Raw genomic sequence first — 15496 nt, forward strand, 5'->3', positions numbered from 1 at the left:
TTTGTACTTTTTTTTTTTTTTTTTTTTTTTTTTTCTTCCTTTTTTTTTTTTTTTTTTTTTTTTTTTTTATATGTAGTATTTCGTTATCGTATTTATTTTATTGTAACTTTTTTTTTTTTTTTTTTTTACGAATATTACGAATATTATCGAGATCAATAATAATGGATTCGTTTAAATTTTTTCTTTGGAAAGTTTCATGAGTAAATATTACGAGCTCCCTCTGATAGACTGTATAGTATATTAATTTTAATTCTTCGGAAACGAATAATTTATTACAATCTATGTATGAAGTAATAAAAAAATGTCCTTATGAATTATTCTAATAAAAATTTTATGTGTTTAAACGAACGTGTAAGATAGAAATGTTTGTATAGCCTGTAATATTCCATATAAATATATTCCTCTAGGAAGAATATATCTATCAGAACGTTTTATATATATATACATATATATATATATATATATATATATATATATATGTATATATATATATTCAGTAAATATATATTTACTGAATTATAAGTAGAAAATACAAATTGACTCTGGTATGTTTACAGTGCGATGCGTCGTCACACTGTGAATGGCCATGTTTTATGTAAAATTAAATTTGTTCGTCTCTGATCAATAATACATAATAAATGTAAAAAAGAAAACTTACCCGTATCGATTTCTTGTGTCTGCGTTGGATCCGGCAAAGGATAGTCATGTAAACGAAGATAAACCTCCATCGCACATTTTGCAGCCTTGAAATAAAATGGATGAGCACGAAGGACGTCCTCTAACCTCAAGAGACCAACGTAAGATCTTAATGTCATTTTTCTCATGCAATATGTGTGAAAGTCGAATTGATCTTCTATAATTTCCGAAAAGTGCTGTAAACAATATGAAATGATTAATACAAAAATTATAAAGTAATTATTTAAAATCAAATCATTTTGATGACATAATACCAATATTATATTGATCTTTTACATGACTTACCCTGTCAACTTCATGGCACTTCTTTAACGCTTCTCCATATTTTCCAAGACGTTGATACGCATGTGCTGCTTCCATTTGAATCCACATACATTGCATTTCATTTAAATTTTCCATGGCTAATACGCCTTCCCTTGTAAACTTCCCACATGTCTCTTCTGCTTCTTTTATTAAATTAGCACGTAGCATATATTTGGCACATTTAGAATTAATATATCGATCTGCGGTATCTAATCCTTGAGCTTCATCCAACCACTTGTATGCTTCTTGAACATTTCCAGCGTGCTAAAATAATATATTTAATATCGCATAAATATTAAATATTATATATTATTTCCATTTTATATATTTCAAAAGTAATAAAATATTACATTATTATTTACCTTAAATATTCGTCCTTTGGTAACAAACAATTCTATTAATGTAGGCGTATGATCTATGGCGGCATCAATCTCGTTCAACGCTTTCTCTGTAAGACCAAGATAATCATAATGTTGAGCTAAATAATAATAAGTCCATAATAATGCCGACGCTGGTTCTCGTGGATTATCTTTTTCTTGATTACTAAAATGACCATGAGCTTTTAACGCTTCCTTATATTCCAGAACAAGAGATTGAATAACTTCAACTTTTTGTTTGTCATTATACAACGAACGAAGATTAACAAACAATGGTGGTACACCTTTATGAAGGCCTAAATAAAAACAAAACATATATATATATAAAACTTTATAAATAAAAAATGTAAGTATATACGTGTACGTTAAATAATCTTTTAATATGAGAGAAAAAAAAAGAAAAATGCAAAAGTTTTTTCAAGGCATACCTCGTCGTAAATATAAATCGACTAATGTTTTAAATTGATCTCCGGTAGCATAATTCAATTGTAAACGTCTTGGTGCTAATGCACGAGGAAATAATTCTTCGTATCTTTGGAGCATAATCAATGTATCTTCTGGTGTTTCATGTCTTTCAGCCTCTGCCAATTTAGCATAATATGTAGTATTTTCTGGATTGATATTTAATAATTCTTTGTAAACCTGTGTTGCTTCTGCATATTGTTGAAGCTGAAGTCTGAGTTTACCTGAATGAAAAAAAAAAAAAAAAAAAAAAAAAAATAAAAAAATAAAAAAATAAAAAAAAAAAAAAAAAAGTCATTAAACTTGTATAAAATTATTAATTATACAATAGCGATGATAACAAGAAATAACGTACCATATGTCTCTTTTAAAGTGACTCTATCACAAATTTGATATCGATACTTATCAAGATGTTTTAAAGCTTGTTCATTGTCACCAGATTCTTGAATAACCATATTTTGGTATAACAGCAATTCACTATGTTCATAATCATAACAAATCTGCACAATTAATTAAAACGTTTAATATATTAGATCAAATTTTTAAATATTTTTGTACAAAATAAAATAGAATTATATGCATGATAATATATAATATAATAATTAATATTGAAAATATATATGATTGATATTAAAAATATTAGAGGATACTAAAATAAAATATAATTTAACAATATATATATATTGTTAAATTATATATATATATATATATAATATATATATATATATGACTTAAATCATTTCTCAATGTTTTATTTTCGTATACATACCATAGGTGAATTTCGAAATGTATCTAAAATTTTAAGCGCCATCTCATAGTCTTTTAATAAATGATAAGATATAGCGAAACCAATCCAAGAAGCACGTTGTGTTGGACGTAACATAAACAATTGGTATCTTGTATCCTATAAATAATAATTTGTCATATTAATAATATAATAATATAATTTTTATTTATTATTATTATTATTATTTAACATTGAAACATATAGATTTGTATACAATAACAAAATAATTCTTTTTATATATACATATATATATATATATATATATTTATATTTATATTCATATGTATATTATTAATAATATATATTCTATATGAGTACTCACTCTATATCCTTCTAAATCCCTCATTTGAATTTGAAGTAAAGATAAATCTCTAAGGATTTGGATATTGTCCTTATCCCATTTAAGAGCATTTCTATAACACTTGATAGCCTCATCATATTTCTTATCGGAACGCTGTAACAGTCCATAAACATGCCAGCATACATGAGACTGTAAACTGTTCCTAAGACCACGCCGTACATGATCATATGCTTCTTCTTTGCGACCTAAGCAATTCAGAGTCAGACCTTTCATCGCCAATGTCTCTCCATGCTCACTGAATTTTGGATTTGATAAGATTTGCTTCGCAAATTTCAATCCATTTTTGTATTGTTTGTGTTCATAACATCTCTGGAAGATTAAAAAAAAAAAAAAAATGAGAATATCATTTGTTGAAAATTAAAGTTTTCCTATTCTTTAATTATATATTTAAAATATAATGTAATGTAATAGCTGTCATAAAGGTCATAATCTTGAGAATTTGATTTCATTAATAACATTACAATGATATTTATGGTTAAACGTTGCCATTGAATTTTTTTAAGGTTTTCGAAGAGTGCTTCATCATTAGAACATGATGAGTACACCTATTAGCCGGAGAGTGGGGTCCAAAACAGAGTATTTTTAATGGCTGTTACTCACCAAAATTCGCTTAAACAAGGCATTTTCTTTGGGTGGCAAAGGATTGCTGGAGGACATTTTTGTATAAATACAAAAATAGAGGGCCTTTTCCACCCGGTAAACTTAATTTTCACCACAAAACCTCGTGGCCACAAACGAAGAAGTCGATCTTCGATCACGTGATCATCTGCGAAACTGTTGTTCCGCCGGAAGTTCTAAGTTCACGGTGCCGCACATTTCAACAAGTGTTGTAACTTTTATTTAATAGGAAAAGGAAGAAAGAGAGAAAAGAAAAGGAAAAAAGAAAAAGAAACGTTCGAGTAATACGATCAAAATTTAATTGACGATAATAATAATTACAATTATCTATCGTCGTTAATCCAATAGATATAAATGAAAACAAAAAGTCAAAATCAATTGTATTAGATTTTAAAATTATTTTAGAATTGAACGAAAGTTTTTAACAACGCCATCTATATAACGTATCGAATCCTTCGAATATGATATACAATTTTAATCTTTACTTTTATGATCAATTTTGTCATTACGATTCAAATATATAAGAGTTAAGTATTGTAATATTTTGACTTAATTAAACCCATGAAAGGAATAAAATGAAATTTATTTATTTATAAACTTTGCATATAATAGTTAAGATTTCAAATACACTCATTGGCTGATACTTTCGTAATGCATCTTTAAGCATGCATCACACGATTGCAAAATAATTTTTCATATAAACTTTCTAAATTTAAATAGAAAAAAAATAAATATAGTATTTATCGTTTATTAATTATTATTGTCGTATTATTGAAATGTTATTATTAAAAAGTCTTGTAATAATAATTTCGAATAAAATTCTTTATCATTTTTATGTCGCGTATTACATTACCGACATATTATTACAAGTCCATTGGAAATACAGTCGGTAAGTCAGTATAGCAAATATTTAATTTTATTTAAGACAATTAAAATAAATTCTATAGGATATAATAAAATGATACATTTATATATATATATATATGTATGTATTTATTTATTTATTTAAAATCAATTGATATTCTTCTTACTGTTCAATAACATAAAATAATCATTGTTACCATATTTTATTTTGTACACTTAAGATGGCAGCATTAGTTGCTCGAGTTTACTTATATCAATTCTATTTGACGTCAGAACGTTTGTAAAAAAAAAAAAAAAAAAAAAAAAAGAAAAAAAAACCAGAAAGGCAATTTGATTCTCGTAGTGTAAAATCTCTGATAAATTTATTTTTCTGAATCAAAGTATTTTTTATTAAATATGTTAAGATATTTAATCGATAATTTGTATCGATTCTCTTTATAAACGTTATGACTTTTGTTATTAGTATGTTCGTTTACATTTTTATTACGAAAAATTTTCTCCGGTTAAGAGAGCTAATATTCTCGGGTATTTATTTGTTTTTTTCTTTTTTTTTTTTTTTTCCAAGAATACATACCTTCTACTTGATCTTCGTTTGTTTTCAATTTGGCAGTCGAAGGATAACCGTGGTTGAGTAAGCACGTATCGCTCGTATCAAAATACGTAAGTAATTTAATTTATTATTAATTTTTATTTCAAACGACGCAAATAAATAAATTCAATATAATTCCTCGTAATATATTTTTCCCTATCATCTCTCAAATTAATAATGTTAATTAATTGACGTTCTTCCCTTTCGTTGATTATATTTACGAAATTAATAGAAAAACATTAAAAGAAAAATGAATTTTCTTGAAAAATTTGTACTCTCATTGAGTAATTATCAAAGATAAAAAAAAAAAAAAAAAAAAAAAAAAAAAAAAAAAAAAAAAAATTAACATGTGCGAAATAGTCCATTGAACTATTTCCATTTTTGATTAGAACGAGATTGAGATTTTTTTTTATTTAACCGTGCGAATACAAACCGATACAAACGATCACATTTTCTTCATTTAATTATCGTTAATTATTGATAATCGTTTGTCTATCATTAAAGAATTAACGAACGACAGATAAAAAAGGGGAAAAAAAATCTATCAGAAGTATGAGAGAAGTTTCAAATTGAATATAAATTTGCGAAACAATACGTTTTAGATGACAAGAGAGGTGTGTGTTATTCTTTTTTTTTTTGTTTTTTTTTTTTTTTTCTTTTTTTTCTCTTCTTTTGTTCTTTTTACTCGTACTTTACAAAAGATATATCTTTATTCTAAAGCTCATTTTTACAACTTAATACGACATCTTTACGAGCCTTTACAGTCCATTATTTACAATCCATTGATTCGCCATTATAGGGAATTCACATTCCATGTTTTCGTATCGATACTTCTTTGTGGTTTCTCATTTGTTTATTTATTTTTTTTTTCTTTTTCCTCTTCTTCTTCTTCTTCTTTTTTTTTTTTTTTTTTTTTATTATTTTTTATCTTCCTCCAATTAATAAAACATTCGTCACAGACAGAGAGATTCCTTTCGCATTGATAGTACGTTAACAGCTGTAAAATCTTTCTCGACGTTTTGTAATTAATAATAATAATAATAATAATAATAATAATAATAATAATAATAATAATAATAATAATAATAATTCATTGTTAATTAACTTAACGAGAGTATTTCCACTAAAATTCGATTTCTAAGAAACGCGATGTATATAAATTAATTAGATTTGTTTCGAACGACGCAGTTCGAAAAATATATTTTCGTCGTGATTTCAAAGGGACGCAAAAGAAAAAAAAAAAAAAGAAAAAAGAAAACGTTCTTTCCTTTTCCTTCTGTTTTTTTTTTTCCTTTTTCTATTTTCTTTTTTTCTTTTTTTTTTTTTTTTTTTTTTTTTTTTATCAGACACATTTCTTACTCCCAAAACATTCGCGTCCATTTGAAAACACAAACGAACGTTACGCACGAAGTGTGTATCATAAACGCGCACTTTTGCGAGCGATTTCCTTTTTCTTTTTGAAAGAAATAAAAAAAAAAAAAAATAAAAAAAAAAAAAAATAAAAAATAAAAAAAAAATTGATCCGATCGATGACGAATCATGAATAATATAATATAATTATTTATATACACGTATATCGTGATCGCATCGTAATTTTACTTTTTTTTTTTATTTCTTTTCTTTTCTTTTTCCTTGTTCTTGTTCTCTTTTTTTTTCTTTTTTTTTTTTTTTTTTTTTTTTTTTTTTTAATTAATTTCATTCACTTAGCCGACATATTATCGTAACATTTGGCCGATCGAATATATTATTATTTACATTTTCCGTTCAAGAAACGGAGAGTTAGCTTTCTTCGTTCTTATTTTTTTTTTCTCTTTTTTTTTTTTTTTTTATTTCGTTTTATTTCTCCGTTTCGATATGCGGCTGTGCGCGTTGATAATATTTTCAACAAAAAAAAAAAAAAAAAAAAAAAACAAACAAAACAAAAAAAAAAAGAAAAAAAATATAAATAAAATCGTCACGTTCTTCGTTGAATGTATTGATAAAAAATTAACAAAAAAAAAAAAAAACAAAAGAGAGAGAGAGAGAGAAAGAAACAGAAACGTAAAACGTAACGCATCGTATAATAATTTATAATATTCTACGCTAAACGTCGGATTTCTTGTCTTTTGAGTTTTTCAATGACGACATAGAGAGACAACGACGATGAATTATTCTTTTCCTTTTCTTTTCTTTTTTTCTTTTTTTTTTTTTTTTCTTTTCTGTTTCAACTTAAGTTAAAAATCGGTGGTTCGCGAACAATCGAAGACAACGATGTTTAAATACATGTTAAATTAATTGATTAGATGATTAATCGTCTGCGTCGTATAAAATAATAATCTTCTCTTTCATTCTTTTCTTTCTTTTTTTTTCCTTTTTTTCTTTTCTTTTTTCTTTTCTTTTCTCTTCTTTTCTTTGTCATTTTACGTTTTCATTTTCATTTACGTTTTCACGTTAAGTCTATGCGTTTCACGTCGTATACTGCGTCTTGTCTGGGAATGAAAAGAAAGAGAAAAAGGAGGAAAGAAAAGAAAAAACAAATGAAAAAAGGGAAGAAAGAAAGAAAAAAGAAAAAATAGAGGGAAAAATTCGTAAAACGTTCGTTTAGGTGAACGCCGTTGGTCCTTTAGGTTTTATCATCATGGTCGCCCTTTTTAACGTGTAATCCCATCCTCTCCAACGGAACCATACGATTCCTTGAATATGAGAAAAATAAAAATAAAAATAAAAATAAAAATAAAAATAAAATAAAATAAATAAATAGAGAAATAAATAAGTAAAAATAAAGAAGTAAACGTGTTTCCATAAAAATCGCATTCGAACGTAGTTTTAACGGTCTGTAATTATAATTAAATAAATAAATGTATTAATATTAAAATACCTTGTCGAGCCGATAAATCTTGAGGATCGTTAAGATAAAGTCCATTTAATCCACGTCCACAAGATTTCCACCACCAACCACCCTTTAGCATTGACGCACAATTCAACGAAGATCTATCGTTGTCTCTTTAAAATATTACGTATCGAAATACAAAATCAATAATTAAATTAACGATTATTTTTCTTTCATATTAGATGACAATTATATATAATAAATCTTTATATAGATATGATAGATATTTAGATATAAATATTTAAAATCATTAGAATAAGATCATATATAATTATTACCTATTATAAGTCGAGAATGGACTATTGTTCGATCCATACCATGGATCATTCAAAGAATCACCAGCAGTACCTTCGTAGCCATCGATTTCCAATTTATAATATTCACCCTCGGAATATATTTTAAAGTGCATATATTGTGCGTATCTAAAGTGATTAGATATGAATTAGATATAAGATGAAGGATTGAAAAAATCGAGACATTTAAATTAATTTTTCGAAGATTAATCGATAGAAAGAAAAAAGAAAAAAAAATAAAATGAAGAAAAAAGAAGAAAAGTATTTTAATAATTGACACGTGTACCTTTTATTCCCTTCGAAATCTTCCAATTCAACTCGGAGCATGTAATCCTCGTTATTGGTTAACATATAGATATTCTCATTTCCTAACCAAAATTCTCGAGCCGGATTACCAAAACCATTTTTGTAATCGGCCCAATCTCTGTTAAAGTTTTCTCTAGGTTCACCAAAGTCGTCTCTTCTTTGTATTACCTAAATAAAGAAAAAAGAAAAAAAAAAAAAAGAAAATGAAGAAGATAGTGTCTGCTGTCAGCGATTATTTCGAAAAAGAAAAAGAGATTGAGAGAAATAGAAAGAAAACAAAAAAAAAAATATATATATATATATATATATATATATTCAAAATGTACATAGTTCTTTCTCTCTTTTTTTCTCTCTATGGTATATAGACGATAGAGTTATTTACAATTATTATAATTATTATATTTATATTTACCGTTACGATATTGTATTAATATTAATTATTAATAATTATATTACTTTATGATATAATTATAATCATATAATTATAATTATATCATTGTATGATATAGTATATATTTTAATATATAACATATAAATATATATATATATTATAGTATGTATATATATATATATATATTTAATTATAGCATATATTATATATATATATATATGTATATATATATATATATATATGTATATATATATATATATATATACTATTTCATTATATATACTATTTATAATAATTAATAATATATCATAGAGAGAGATATAGATATATTTCTCTCCCTTTCTTTTTCTCAATATATAAATATATTATATTACACATATATATAAATATGAATATAAATGTCAGATGGATAGAAAAAAGAGTGAGAGAGAGAGAGAGAGAGAGAGAGAGAGAGAGAGAGAGAGAGAGGAAGGGAGAGCGGGGAGAAAAAGGAAGAGAAAGGTGCCTTATTCAAATCGCTATGAAATAACGTGGCAGCGATCTGAACTGAAGGAATAGTTATTGTTTGAGGAAAAAATCGACGTCTTCCTTCTCATACGTAAGAACTCGATGATCGGCGATGCGCTATTACATGTTACGATAGGATAGGATAGGATACGATAGAATAGGATAGAATAGAATAGTCGAGATCTCTCGAGCATGAAAACTTACCGTCCAACCACCATCGGCAATTTCCTGCTCACAGTAGACCTTGAGGAACCAATATGTAGTACCTCGTATTTGAAGATAATAGACACCGTTGTCTCTCATACCTGCATTTAGCAAGTCCACGCACGAGAAACCCTGGAAAACGTCGAAAGTGTGCCGATCTTATTTAGCTTTCCTTTTTTCCTTTTTTTTCTCTTTTTTTTTTTTTCTTTTTTTTCTTTTTTTCTTTTTTCTTTCTCTATTTTCTTTTCTCTCTTTTGCCTACTTCTTCTTCTACGTTTTATTTTTTTCCCCTTTTTTTTCTCCCTTTTATTTCTTTTTTTCTTCTTTCTTTTCTCTCTCTCTCTCTCTCTCTCTCTGTCCCTTTCGCTCGTAAATCAACAAATATTATGTTTATTTAGAGTTTAAAGATCAATAGTGATTACTGTTCCTTCTTTTCTTCTTTTTCTTTTCTTTTTTTTTTGTTTGTTTAAATTTTTAATTCCCCGTATAATTTTTCGAAATCGCACATATTTTGATATGCCGGCTTGTGTTTTCTCTTTTTTTGTTTCTTTTCCCCTCTTTTTTCTTTCTGTTTTTTTTTTTTTTTTTTTTTTTTTTTTATTATTTTCTTTTCTTTCTTTTTTTTTTTTTTTTAAGTCCGATTTAAGTTTTCTCCGACAGAAAATTTATTGCCAGTTCATAAATTACGTACGCGGTATAAATTATATTACAAGTTTCACATTATATAAGTTTCTTTTTAGATACGGCAACAAAAAAGAAAAAAAGAAAAAAAGAAAAAAAAAAAAGAAAAAGAAAGAAAAAAAAATAAAAGAAAAAAAAGGAAAGAACAAAAAAGAGTAAAATATCGGATTATTATATACATATATATATACATATATAGGATTGAGATATTATAAAAAGGTTTCAGTATTAATAATGTATTACGTTTACGATTAGATAAATTAGATAGAATATTCAATAGATTACATGTTAACGTATTAGATTATATCGATAGAAAATAAATAACTTTGACATTTATTTTTTTTCTTTTTCTTTTGCTTTTTTTTTTCTTTTTTTTTTCTTGTAAATTCATTTAAAGCTCATATCGATCTAATATTTCTTAAACATACAGACACACACACACACACACACACACACAATTAATCATTAAAAATTATATCGTATTATAATCGTATTACCTTGATATCTTTGTAATTGATTAAGATGTCACTGGTAAAGGTTGTGTTAGCAGGACTTGGTTTATTTTTAACACTCGGGAATATGACACCACGATTCCTAGTCGTTGATCTTTGTGGTCCAGCAGAAGTTGGGGTCATGGGGGTTGTTGCCAATGATCCATTACTTGACGGATAAGACGTGGTATATGTGAGGAACGTCGAAGAGGTCGAAGTTGACGTTTGAATAGACGGTGGAATCGTTGTTGCGGTCATAGACGACGAGGACGAGATTTCCGTAACGAAGTTTTCGTTCTGCAGGTTAACATATCTTGACAGAGAAAAAGAAAAAAGTGTCGAACGTTTAAACGAAACTTTTATATATTTGCACGTGTTGTAAATCTTGGATTTTCTCTTTTTTTTCTTTCTTTTTTTTCTTTTTTTTTTTTTTCAAAGTCCTCAGTTATACCGATTTAACGTAATTAAACATATTGATACTAATATTCAATATACGAAAATTATAATTTTAATATTAAATATTTAGATCATACCAACCTTCCTGGATCATATTCGACAAGCCGATCTATCGTTGGATCCAACAATAATTCTGCTGGTATTTGTCGTTGTGCCAACGTAGCCACGTCATCCTCTTGTTTCTTAAGCCTACTCTCGACGCCTTCCAAATTTTCTATTATCTTATTCGTCTTTGTTCTAAGATCAGCGTGAATCTCACTGATCGCTCTCTCCTGTCTTTGCGTTTGAGTAAGCAACTCGTCGGATTTTGGAAGTAGATCGTCCACCGAATTTTTCGTGCCGACCTATGAGATCGATGTCATTTTAAAAAGAAAAAAAAAAAAAATGTTTTATCCTTCTTCTTCTTCTTTTTTTTTTTTCTTTTCGTTCTTATCACTTGTACCATACAACAATAACAATGATAAAAACAAATAATTACTTAGGAATAAAATAATTAATCAAAAAAAAAAAAGAAATATATATATATATATATATGTAATTGCTATACAAATGATTATAAATAATTACAAAAAAAAAAAAAAAAAAAAAAAAAAGGAAAAAGAAAAAAGAAATAAAGACGATCATTGAATTGTTTTTTTCCTTCTCTTCGTAATTATTTATTTATTTTTTATTTTTATTTTGTTTCTTTTTATAATCGTCACGAATGATTTTTTTTTTTTTTTTTTTTTTTTTTTTTTATAATAATTTATAAATATCTCAGATCTTCTGATCTTTTATCTATGTAAATAAAATGAAAATCGAGAACGAGGTTCCGTTTTCACTGCCAAGTCATTGGGTCTGCAGGAAGTTAATCGCCCAGTCGATCTCAACTCGTTTTAACCCTTAACGGTCTAACGCCAATCGTGTTGCTTGGCACGCGACTTATACTAATCGAGACTCCTAGACTGGATTCCGCGTTGGGAAAACCGCATCGGAAGGTAGCATCGCGATCAATTACGTACCGTATATGTATTCCTTGCGTGTAAAGCGAATCTATTTTATTCCTTTCCTTTTTTATTTTCTTTTTTATTTTCCTTGTTTATTTATTTTTTCCTTTTTTTTCTTTCTTTCTTTATTTTTTACTTTCTTCCTTTCTTTCTTTCTTTCTTTCTATTACGAGATACGTTTCGTCGGAAATGAAATGAGAAACTCTCGTACGGTTTTTTTTTTTTTTTTTTTTCTTATAGTTTTTTCTTTTCTTTTCTTTTCTTTTTTTTTCTCTCCTCTAAGTAATATATTAATCTTAATGAAGTCTCTCTTTGGATTTCTTTATAATTATCTATGTTATAGATCTAGGTTATATTTGATGTAAGAAGAAGATTGTGGTGTATTATCACGGCGCTTTTTTTTTTTTTTTTATTTATCTTCTAATAAATTCTTTTTCTCTTCATTAACCTTTTCCTCGTCATTTCTTTTTGTATTTTATTTCTATTCTTCGACGATTATCCGGATTGTCGGATAATTGCGATAGGAAATTCAATAAAAAAAATGGAAAAATCGTCGAATTTTATTTTACAATTGTATATAATAAATTGAACGAATATACGATAAAGAAAGAAAATCGTAGAATATTTTTTTTAACGATTATATATAATTAGATAAAAATTTGATTACGAAGAAACAAAAAAAAAAAAAAAAAGAAAAAAAAGAAAAAGAAAAAGAAAAAAAAGAGAAAGAAAGTAAAAAAATATGACATATTTTTTTGTGACGATTATGAACGTCAGATAAATTCGATATAAAAAAAAGAACAAAAAAAAAAAAAAAAGAAGAAAAGAAAAAAGAAAAGAAAAAGGAAAAGTAAAAGAAAAATTGAGAAACGAAAAAAATTGTATTACTCACCACGACATTCCAAACTTCGTCCATCTTTTCGGAAACAGTTAACATGGGATGCATTCTTTCGACCAAACGATCGAACTTGCTCTGTTTTGGTGGTGGCTGAGTAGTTGTAGTCGAATTTCTGTGATCATTAACAATTGTTTTGTCAACGACCGCGTCGTGTACGTCAGTCATCAGATTGTAAATAGCTCCTAAATTGTCTGAGACCAGGTTGATATGAAATTGAAGTTTACGATCCAACGCACCGGTGGCTTGTCTAAGATTCTCGATCTCGATCGACACGTGATTCATAACCTCGTTGCTCATCGCCTTCGTGATCTCAACGACGCTCATACTGACAGGCTTCTTTTCGCTTGCCTCGGCATTTATGTCGTCGTTTTGTAAGAAATTATTGTCGAGTTGATTCTTTAGATTAACAAGCTTGTGATCGATATCGGAGACCTTCTGATCAAGAGAAATCAATTTCTCACCGAGAGATTCTGGCGATCTTTCGTCATTGTCATGATGGATCAATCGTATTATCGGAACTATAGTGTTAGAAATAAAAATACAGGTTTGATTTTTTTTTTTCTTTTTTTTTTAATACTAGCGATTAATAATTATTTAAAAGAAAGAATTTGTCTAGAATTTTTCGTAACGTTTTCATAATAATAATAATAATAGCAATAATAATAAGAATAATAATAATAAGAATGATAACGAGAATAATAATAAGAATAATAATAAGAATAATAATAAAAAATAATCAAAAGTCAGATTATCAATCGGTTGATGAAGTAAATATATATTATATATAATATAGATTAAAAAAAAAGAAAAAAAAAATATATATATATTTATATATATAATCAAATAATATATAGATATACGTGTATACATTTTTTTCCTTTTCTTTTATTATTTGATTATATATATATATATATATAAAAAAATGTACAAAAAATAAACTGTACCACTTTCAGCCTCATTATCCTCCCTCCTATTATCAGCCGATCTCGCATGGATTTGTTCCTGCGATATCGGAGGATGTGCATTGAACAGTTTCAAATCCAATGTCCTGAGTTTAGCGATGACAGCGTCTGTTTTGTCAATGTTGTCGTTGACCCTCGAATCCAAAGCTTCGACTCGCCTCATCAGATGTTCAACAGCTTTATCAAGATTCTCGATTCGTTGTAGCTTCGATTCAAGGGTCGAGACGATGACCTCGAAGACGTTGAAGAGATACTGTTCCCTAAGATAAAGATGAGAAATTATTTTTTCGAGAGTCAACCATGAAAAACGAGTTCTCCTTTTCTCTCCCTCTCTCCCTCCCTCTCTCTCTCTCTCTCTCTCTCTCTCTCTCTTTCTCTCTTTTTCTCTTGAAAATGAGAAAGATCATCGCAGATAATTCGTGTCTGCACCTGACTCTTTTTAAACGTCGTATAGTCGAGGAAACTTCATGGCCTTCTTTTCTTAGCAACATGTACCTACCTTACTTATATATATATATATATATATATATATATATATATACATACCTTTATATACATACCTCTACCTACCATGGTATAAAAGATTTTTGCCCGAAAGGCTCTGCTGTTGGTGCGTTACGCAAGAAAAAGGCGATCGCGGTTAGCACCGGGCGGCGTCGTTTCGTTCTCGCATTCTCTCTCTCTTGGGAGAAGAGAATGTACCTCTCTCTATCTATCTCTCTCTCTCTCTCTTTCTCTCTCTCTCTCTCTCTCTTTTTTTTTCTTTCTTTCTGTGTTGGTTAAAAGAGGGCAGGAAAGAAGAAAAAAGAATAACTGAGGATAATAAGAAAAACCGGCGGAAGAAAATAAAGAAAGTTGACTCGAGCGAGAGAGTGACGAAATTGCTCTCTTGGAAGTATTTAGACTTAAAAGTCCCTCCATAATTTTTCGTCCTTCTCTTCGTCACTTTGTCGTTGTCGTTGTCGTTGTTGTCGTTGTCGTTGTTGTCGTCGTTAACTCTCGTTTGTCGGGTTTCACTTCGTAGGAATTTGCAATCTCTTGATACGTTCCAAACTTTTCTTCCGTGCTTCTGGTATGTGAAAATTGAATCGTCGTTTTCGCATGTCCCTCATCGTTCAAGATAAATATCTATGTATTTATTTACTTACATTCCGTCCTACGATTATACTCGTTAATACTTTTCTTTTATTGTTCTGTACATGTTAGTATATATATATATATATATACTAACAGTTTTAACAGATATATATACTAACAATTTTAACAGATCCGTGTGTATATATATATATATATATATATATATGAGATTTTATATGTATGGGTATACGCATTTTACTCGAATGTACTTTGATTATTTTGATATATTTCAATAATTATATTATTTTTATATATTTG

The 15496-nt window shown here is 27.6% G+C and overlaps 2 protein-coding genes across 4 annotated transcripts in view; both read right to left on the reverse strand.

Annotated features, from left to right (window-relative positions):
- Positions 1–78: 78 nt before the first annotated feature.
- Positions 79–3767, reverse strand: LOC124947310 (N-alpha-acetyltransferase 15, NatA auxiliary subunit). Its single transcript, XM_047489303.1, has 8 exons — positions 3587–3767; positions 2948–3295; positions 2608–2742; positions 2194–2338; positions 1805–2062; positions 1362–1672; positions 982–1263; positions 79–872 (listed from the first exon to the last, which is right to left on the reverse strand). The coding sequence occupies exons 1-8, from the start codon at positions 3641–3643 to the stop codon at positions 570–572; spliced, it is 1839 nt and encodes a 612-aa protein (XP_047345259.1). The 5' UTR covers positions 3644–3767; the 3' UTR covers positions 79–569.
- A 3268-nt stretch (positions 3768–7035) lies between these two features.
- The window catches only part of LOC124947308 (angiopoietin-2), a 37299-nt gene continuing 28838 nt past the window's right edge, over positions 7036–15496 (reverse strand). For all 3 annotated transcript variants that reach the window (XM_047489300.1, XM_047489301.1, XM_047489302.1), the window contains exons 2-10: positions 14084–14361; positions 13134–13657; positions 11337–11599; positions 10806–11112; positions 9628–9759; positions 8506–8693; positions 8205–8348; positions 7915–8039; positions 7036–7729 (exon numbers count right to left, since the gene is read on the reverse strand). In XM_047489300.1, coding sequence (XP_047345256.1) covers positions 7638–7729; positions 7915–8039; positions 8205–8348; positions 8506–8693; positions 9628–9759; positions 10806–11112; positions 11337–11599; positions 13134–13657; positions 14084–14361 — 2053 coding nt within the window. In that variant the 3' untranslated portion in view covers positions 7036–7637. The remainder of the gene's footprint in view (positions 7730–7914; positions 8040–8204; positions 8349–8505; positions 8694–9627; positions 9760–10805; positions 11113–11336; positions 11600–13133; positions 13658–14083; positions 14362–15496) is intronic.

The sequence above is a fragment of the Vespa velutina genome, chromosome 2 (assembly GCF_912470025.1).
Source record: "Vespa velutina chromosome 2, iVesVel2.1, whole genome shotgun sequence".
NCBI classification, from domain to species: Eukaryota; Metazoa; Arthropoda; class Insecta; order Hymenoptera; family Vespidae; genus Vespa; species Vespa velutina.

Excerpts from the sequence above, each read along its gene's own strand:
- LOC124947310 (XM_047489303.1), bottom strand. The coding sequence starts at position 3,643 with ATGTCCTCCAGCAATCCTTTGCCACCCAAAGAAAATGCCTTGTTTAAG. Across the intron at positions 1,673-1,804 it reads CGATTTATATTTACGACGAG|GCCTTCATAAAGGTGTACCA; the intron begins GTATGCCTTGAA and ends GTTTTTATTTAG. Across the intron at positions 1,264-1,361 it reads CCAAAGGACGAATATTTAAG|CACGCTGGAAATGTTCAAGA; the intron begins GTAAATAATAAT and ends ATATTATTTTAG.